Below are 7726 nucleotides of genomic sequence, written 5' to 3'. Positions count from 1 at the left end.
TAACAATCGATCCCTTTACATTATATAAAGCCCTACCTAAATTTACCCATCTATCTTTGAATTCTAATTACCCATTTACCCTTAACAACTAAGGGAATATCCTAAAGCCTATGATCTTATCATTGCCATCCGCTTCACAAGAACCTTGTCCTCAAGGTTCAGCTGCATAGAACTGGTGCACCACAAACATGCTTCCCTAAGACCAAACAACCCATAGCCAAGAAGAGCCGCCCAAACAAAGCTGGATCGACACCAAAAAAATCGCGCCATCTTCAACCAATCTATGAGCATGCATGAGTCCAGACCCAACTCAGTCCTCTGCCATCGGCTTATAAAACTGATGCAAGGCTGGTTTAAAACACCAGCAATAACAAACACGTGGCAAGGGCAATACGGCCACACGTTCCTTCTTCTTTCTTTTTTTTTATTTTTTTGTTTTATTTAAATTTTTTTTTATATTCCCTATTACTTTCCTCTCTCTTACATTTCTCACTTACTTTTCTCCGGTTGCTGTGTTTTTTTTTGGCTGTACAGCTGTGCCAATTTGAAGGAATTCCAAGGCTTCGTTGCTCCAAGTTGCAGCGGTTTGGTTTCCCGAATCCAAGTTGCTGTGGACTTGTTGAGCTACAAAACAAAATTCTCGCAGCAAAGGAACCAGTATTCCTGCTCCTGTAGAAGCTCGAATGAGGTGGCGGCTCCGGTGTTGGTCGACGTTGCCGGTTCTTGAGGTCTCGGTCGCCAGGATCCCACTCTCTCCTTTCTCTAGCCAACGCCTGTGTTTGCGGTGTCTTCAGCTGTACACCCATCTCTTCGGCTGGAGTTTGGTTATCCACCTCATATGGCTTATTCATTTCCTCTTCAAAATCATTGGCAAGGCTCTCCGTTGGAAGAGTTCTTCGAATAAACAAGGACAGGAAAAGAGCTCCATGGTGGCCCCCATCTTTCTCGCTGGGTTCAAAGCAGAATTCGCATTGAAAAGGTGTTGCAGGAGAAGACGGTGGTGGTTCCGGTGGGGGTCGAGGGTTCCAGTCCTCATCTCTCCCTGGCCCATCTTTCCCCAGCATTTCTACAGAAGCTCCAAGCAAATCCTCCAACTCAAAACGCTCCGATTTCCCCTCCTCGAAGAAAACCATTTTTCCTCTATCGTTACTTCCTTGAGATGGGTACGGACTTGCCGAATAAACAATCCTTTCACTCTCGAATAGTCGAGTAAACAATCTTTCCCCAGCAAAATCAGAAGTTGTAAGGCCATGGTGGCCCATGTCGATAGGTAGGTGCTGACCTAGAAGACTTGAGAAGAAGATCGAAGACTCTAGGACCCAAGAAAATGCCAGAGGACTCGTCTACGCAACCGGAGAGCACCGCTGTTTCTTTCTTGCCTGTACATAAGCAGTAATCCTAGATTTCCAAGAAACCACATCCCTATTGGGAGTTTTCATGAACACCTTAAAAGCTTTATCCAATTCCCCGCACGCAGCATAGAAATGAATGAGAGAATTCAGGATGAAAATATCAGAACCCCAAGAGGATATAATGACGGTGCCATAAAGCACTCTTCCCTCGCACAAAGCCGAGAGCTCTGGCGCTGCCTTGATTGCAAATGGGTAAGTGTATTTGTTGGGTGGGTGCAGACAAGGATGGAGCAATTTCACAAACACCTCAACAGCATCAGTCTGGATCGATTGATCATCGTCTAAGGCCCTTAGGACTCTGCAGAGATCCATCCGACCTTCTCTCACTGCTTGAACCATCTTCTCTGCAGTGTCCAAATCATTGAAGCCAACCACAAGTGAATTTAAAGTAATGCAGGCTTCAATTCCTTGATCCAGAATCTATTGCCATGGTCGGATTGTGATTACTACTAAAAGGGACATAGAATGCATTTGAAGAAATGGGAAGAAACAGAAAATGAAATCCATGGTGTCCATATAGTCCGGACCTTTGCTGGTCCAATAGCTGAGACGCAGGCAACTTGATACACACAGAGATGGTGGAGGCTCTAGTGGCGGCCAATAGTTCCCATCCTCCTCTACCTCATGTTTCTTCATTTCCCTCCAAAGAAGAACAGGGGAGGGAATGGGAGGAATGGATTGGATCCGCTCTTCCATCACCGTGAAACGAAGAGCTAGCACTGCGCTGGTGTTTTCCAGATTGACTTTGTGCATTCGGCAAGATACAACGACAGGAATGAGCTCTGTTCCGATTGGATTTTGACCGACGAAGGAAGGGATGAGCGCTGCTGCCACGATTGTTGAAGCAACCAGATTCTGCTCCATGGCTGCATCGTTGAAGGTCTGGTCTCCATGATCGACGACGACATCAATCCCAGATTCCTGCTGATCTGGAATTTGGTCCATCAAGGCAGGGATCGAAGAAGGAAGCGATGCTGGCTCCCTGGGAATCAGATGGTTCGTCGCTTGCTGACTGTGGGAGACGCTAACGGTATGAGGGTGGTCATCATTCACGACGCCGGGAGCCGGATCTGATGCCATGATCACTGAAACCATTGGGGTTTGGTGCAAGGTAGCGGGAATCGAAGTCGTTGAGTCGTCAATCTTATCATCGAGCTCCCTGGGAATCGCAGCATCTCCCACATTGCCAAGATCCAAATAGTAGATTTGTTTGAGCTCGTCGGCGATTGCAGCTTCAAGACAGTTTAGGAGCGGAGATGTTGGATCGTGTTGTTCCCAGTAATGAAAACAACAGACCAAGCTGTTGTAATGAGAGAACAGACCCATTGGGATTAAGGGAATGAAAGAGGAAGGGCAATGAAATGGTAGGGGAAGGTTCAATGAAAGCACCAATGATACGAACAAGTATCGATTGGCTATGAAAATGGCTGTAACGGAAGGGAATAGTGCCACTTCGAGGGGGCAGCCTCCTAGAAACAGGGGAAGAAGGAAGAAGAAGATAGACAAGAAAGAGATTTCATATATTCATTCATGCCCTTTAACAATCGATCCTTTTACATTATATAAAGCCCTACCTAAAATTACCCATCAATCCTTGAATTCTAATTACCCATTTTCCCTTAACAAATGCGCCCCCGTGCGCTCCCAAATAGAGAACATTGTCTCTTCCATTAATTTGTAAACATGTACATAGTGAAGGACTTGTTTTTCCTAACAATAAAGATTGGTTGGGTTTTGGTTCAAGATGAGCCTAGCCGGTGCAAACGGTCCTGGTTGTTTAATTTTGAATTTTGAATATTTGATGCATTCATTCTGAGATATGGGTTTGTAAATAAATGTTTTTTCTCCGAAGTTTCTTTCTCTTAATATTTTTCCCACTCAGCTAATAAAGTTAGATGAAACAACAGAGGAACACAGAATTCATAATTCATTGTTTTGTTGTGTAGTAAACAAAGGGTATTTTGTAAGATAGATGGAATATTGGTGAATAGGCTATTCGTTTTAAATGGAAAGAGACAACACTTTCTATGCCTTCCTCGCATGCGCTTATCAAGGGATTTGGTCTCCCGTCCCTGTAGAAAAAGTGTGATTTAGTTTCAGAAATTCTTCTTCTTTGCGGATTTCCTCCTTTATTATCAACACTACTGTACTGTTTCATCATAAAAGCCATTGATGGATTGGCAACAGCTTTGTTTGTCTGTCTGATGAGGTCTGGCTTCTAATCCTGCAAAAAGCCCAGCCCTTTGTGACCTCAGCATTTCTCTTCTTTTCTCTCTCTCTCTCTCTGTATTGGGGTAGTTGGGACTTGGGTCTTCATCACTTTTACCTCCCAAAATCAAGAGAAAGGTTAGCTTGAAGATCTTCTTTACGTGCATAAAAAAGAGTGATTACCTTTCCTATGTCTTTTCTTTATCATTTCACTGCCAAGTTGCCAATCCCCATCATCTCTTCTCTCTTTATTGGATTTGAAGAAAAAGTAAATAACACAAAAATCTAATGAAAGTATTTGCTTTGATTGATTGAAATTTGAAATACTAACGTACAACTTACAAAATTTCTTGCCCTCCAAAAAAAAAATTACATAACAAAGACAGTAATTAAGCTAAACAAAGTCTAGCCAAACTCTTCTTTTTTTGCATTGTGTGAAGACATGCAAGACTCTGCTTTAATTCTCCAAGTTAAAGTTATGGACTGTGGAGGTGGTGGTGATGGAAAGCAGTGGGAGCGGAAGCAGCCGCCGTAGGAGGAGGAGCAATGATGGTGGCGGTGGTGTTTAGTTGGGGAGGGGGAGGACACTGGTAACACTTGGTGAACAGACCAAAGGTGTCTATCTGATGGATGAAGTTGGTCATGCTGGCCCATCCGCCGAATCCGAATCCAACGATGAACACCCACACCACTATGCATATGTTTATCGAATATGCTCCCACCCATCTCCCAACGAACTTTGGTGGTTGCTCCACTGCGTTCTGCCCCGACCCAAAAACAAATAAAAAAAACCATTGATTAATATATAAGTAATAAAAAAAAAACACAAAATAACTAATTAACTATCCTACCAAAATGAATATTAACAAATAGTGTAAATGGGCTAGTTTTCTTTCTTGTCATGGTTGCCCACCTTCAACTGGACCCACTTGGCCCACCTGAACAAATCATACATGGTGGGCCCTTTCTCTTCATCAGGAAAGGGAAACAGAAAAGGTTTTTTCCTACATCAATGGCCCATCTGTTCATTGTCCGCTCTTTTATTTTTGTCCTATTTGTGCACTGCGATCCGACGGTCCAGAAAAAGCATTTTTCTTACTTTCATTTTTTTTTTTAAATTTAACTCGACAGCGAGGAACCCTAAGACTAGCTTTGTCTGTTGCGCTCTGCCTTCTAGTGATATCCCGTCCCCATACACTACGCTACTGCTATCATTCTAACTGTCCAAGTCAAAGTTTCAGTCTAACGAGACCAATTGCATCATCAATTCATCACCTTGGTTGTGATGTGGGTTGTCTGATTATGACCCACGTGGCAAAAGGTGAGATTCAGATCTCGTATATGCCACTTGGCACCTATCTTAGCTGAAAATTTAGAAGGGACCCAGCAAGCAAGATGGGTGAGGAAAGAGAAATACAAACCTCTCGAGCAGAGGCAGATCGGAAGGTAAAAATGTAGGCAAGAGCAGGGATGATATAGACGGTGAAGCTGACGAGAAGAGATCCAACGGTGGAGTTGATTGGTCCAAAGAAAGGGAAAACGATGGCCAAGAACCATATGGGTATCACCACCGGCAACCTCGCCGCCGCTCTCTTGCACAGGCTCTTGCACTCATGCAACCCTATTGCCTTTTCCCACACAAAATACAGCGGCGTACATGCGAATCCGAACGTTATAAACTGCAAAACATCAAACACACCATCTATTTTTAATTAGTACCTTATCATTTACTACAAGTTAATCCATCTATGCTGGAACTTAAACTATCAGATACCTGATGGATGAGCATTAATACGACTGCCATGTCTCTGAAGGGGGATTTCGGGAGGAGGGCAAAGGCGTTGGAGTGATTAAGAAGCAAGTCCCCGAAGGCCCAATACACTGCTACTGCCGATGGCAGCGTCAGTGTCATCACATACAGCGTTGCCAGCAGGTATATCGCTTTAAACTTCTGTGGCTTCCACATCGCGTGCATTATCTCCCTATTTCCAAAAAAATATATATATATCAAACACTTTCAGTAATTTCTCTTTCCACTAGAAATTACAGCTATGAGGGAGACAATGAGGGTCAATTTTGTAAAATGACAAGAAAGAGACACGAATGCGACCCTAGGATTTGGGGAGGGTTTGTCTTACACAGTGACGGCGTGCCCCCCGAATGTGTAGAGAATGTTTGTAGCCCCGGTGAAGTAAAGAACCAACTTGGCCGGACCTGAATGCTTTACTCCTTCCACCTTCAATATTAACCCCAGAAAGAAAATAAATATAGATAGATTGGAAATTAAAGCTCTTAAAAAAGAAGAAAAAGAAGAAAATTTACCTGTCCATGGATGAGGGCTGCAATGGTGAGATACCAAGCTGTGTAAGTAGTCATTAACAAGCCTAGGAAAGACCAGATTCTGTAGTTATGGAAAGAAGGAATGAAGACTGTAGTGGCACAGCAAGCTCCAAAGATGTATGTCCATGTCCTCTTGTCCAGATTATCATTTATGTAATAGATGTTGCTGCCATTAATTATGAGAGGAAAAAAAAATTACCTATTTGTATAAACTCGTCAAATCTTTCCCCTTCTCTCTCTCTCTCATTTAAACAAACATTTGATATATACCTCGCACAAGCTATTAGTTGAATTACAGATCCAAACAAAAGAAATGTGCAGTTGAAGGCCAAACCCACGTTCCTCCAATGCTTTCCAAGCAGTCCATCAAGAACTTCGAACCACTTCAGTTTAAATAAAAGAGTCAGAACTCAGGACAAAACAGAGAGGTGGGTAAACTAATGAAGTCCCTTGAAAAAAAGAAACACAGACAGACCTGGATAACATGGTTTCTGAAATCTACTTTCTCTCTTTCTTTTCTAGCTCTGTACTCTATGTAGAGAATACTAATGAGGTAGGCAGTCCAACTACCCATCAAGCCGTAGAGTAACTGAAAGAGTATGCCTGATAACATCCCCAGCTGAGAGAAGGAATATGGTAAGGTCAGTAGAACCTGAGCCACCTGAAACAAACAAACAAAACCCAAGAAACAGGTTAACATCTAAGCCCATTTCACGTTTTTCTCCAGCAAAAAACCAAGTAAAGAACTTAAAAGGGAGAAAACCCATCACTACATTGAGCTTTCCTGAAATAGATACGGATCATAAAAATGGAAAAAGATAACCTTTTCCATTACAAGAGAAGGGAAAAGGAAAATAACCTGATTGGAAGCACAACTAAACCAGGCATCATAAACAGAACCACCATGCCAGAAGAACTTTGATAATCTAGTTTTTAAGTTCTTAGGCTTCCATTCCGTTTCCATCTCAAGATAGCTTCCAACCATTACAGTCTCTTCCACCTTATCCGACGCCATATCTGGTTTCCTTAATGCTTCTTCTTCTTTACTGTATCTTCACTGTGTTCTTCTTCTTATTCTTGAAGAACTTGAGATTCGAAATGAAGAGGAAGCCCTTATGTGTGGTATTTATACAGGACAGGCAAACTTCTCGAAGGATGCGAAAGCTGGGCTTCAAAGGTAGTATTCCTCCTCGGTTTGGGCTTCACTAGCTCACTAGCCCGGGCCCAGACCCAGACCCAGACCCAGTCCCAAAAGTCCAACCCAAGATCTTTGACGAAACCGCCGGGTTTCGTGACCCATCTGATAATATAAGGTGTAATTTAATTAATTGGTTTAATTAAATATAATAAAGAAGCGTGATCTGCTTGTCCCGCACGAGTGGGTTCCCCCGCTTCACTTCCCGAGCATAGATAGATAATTACATTTGTCTCTAATTCCTTAATAATTTAATCTAACCCCCTCGTTTACCACCTAGAATTACAAAAATGTCACTACTCACAAGTGAAAAGGGCCATCATGGAACGAAAACGATAAATCGGGGGAGTATTTCGAAGAAAAAATTAAAGAAAAGGGTGTAATAAGTAGGTGAAAATAAATAAAGGGAACCAAGAAGAGGGGACAAGAAAAGAATTATTCTATGTGAACCGCATGATTACATCCGAACGGAGCGTGGTCCGCTTTTACATGAGAGGAAGAAAGCTGTTTTAGCACATGGGAAGTGGTGGGTTTTTTGGTGCAATTTTTTTGTGGACTCGAGAATTAGGGC

At 42.7% G+C, this 7726-nt stretch overlaps 1 protein-coding gene across 1 annotated transcript; it reads right to left on the bottom strand.

The window, feature by feature from the left end:
* Window positions 1–4093: 4093 nt before the first annotated feature.
* LOC122660888 (auxin transporter-like protein 5) lies at window positions 4094–7038 on the bottom strand. Its single transcript, XM_043856142.1, has 8 exons — window positions 6820–7038; window positions 6436–6621; window positions 6231–6343; window positions 5943–6126; window positions 5759–5856; window positions 5395–5602; window positions 5042–5299; window positions 4094–4381 (listed from the first exon to the last, which is right to left on the bottom strand). Exons 1-8 carry the CDS (start codon window positions 6973–6975, stop codon window positions 4097–4099), a joined length of 1488 nt encoding a protein of 495 aa, XP_043712077.1. The 5' UTR covers window positions 6976–7038; the 3' UTR covers window positions 4094–4096.
* Window positions 7039–7726: the final 688 nt, after the last annotated feature.

Source organism: Telopea speciosissima, chromosome 5, assembly GCF_018873765.1.
Source record: "Telopea speciosissima isolate NSW1024214 ecotype Mountain lineage chromosome 5, Tspe_v1, whole genome shotgun sequence".
NCBI classification, from domain to species: domain Eukaryota; kingdom Viridiplantae; phylum Streptophyta; class Magnoliopsida; order Proteales; family Proteaceae; genus Telopea; species Telopea speciosissima.
The sequence above is the reverse complement of the archived record's forward strand: the minus strand, read 5'-3'. Positions and strand labels throughout refer to the sequence as shown.

What these genes read in the sequence shown, in the direction of transcription:
- LOC122660888 (XM_043856142.1), bottom strand. Translation starts at nt 6,975, where the DNA reads ATGGCGTCGGATAAGGTGGAAGAGACTGTAATGGTTGGAAGCTATCTT. An exon ending in TTAGTTGTGCTTCCAATCAG is followed by an intron (nt 6,622 to 6,819) that starts GTTATTTTCCTT and finishes TGTTTGTTTCAG; the next exon opens with GTGGCTCAGGTTCTACTGAC. An exon ending in CAACTAATAGCTTGTGCGAG is followed by an intron (nt 6,127 to 6,230) that starts GTATATATCAAA and finishes AATTAATGGCAG; the next exon opens with CAACATCTATTACATAAATG.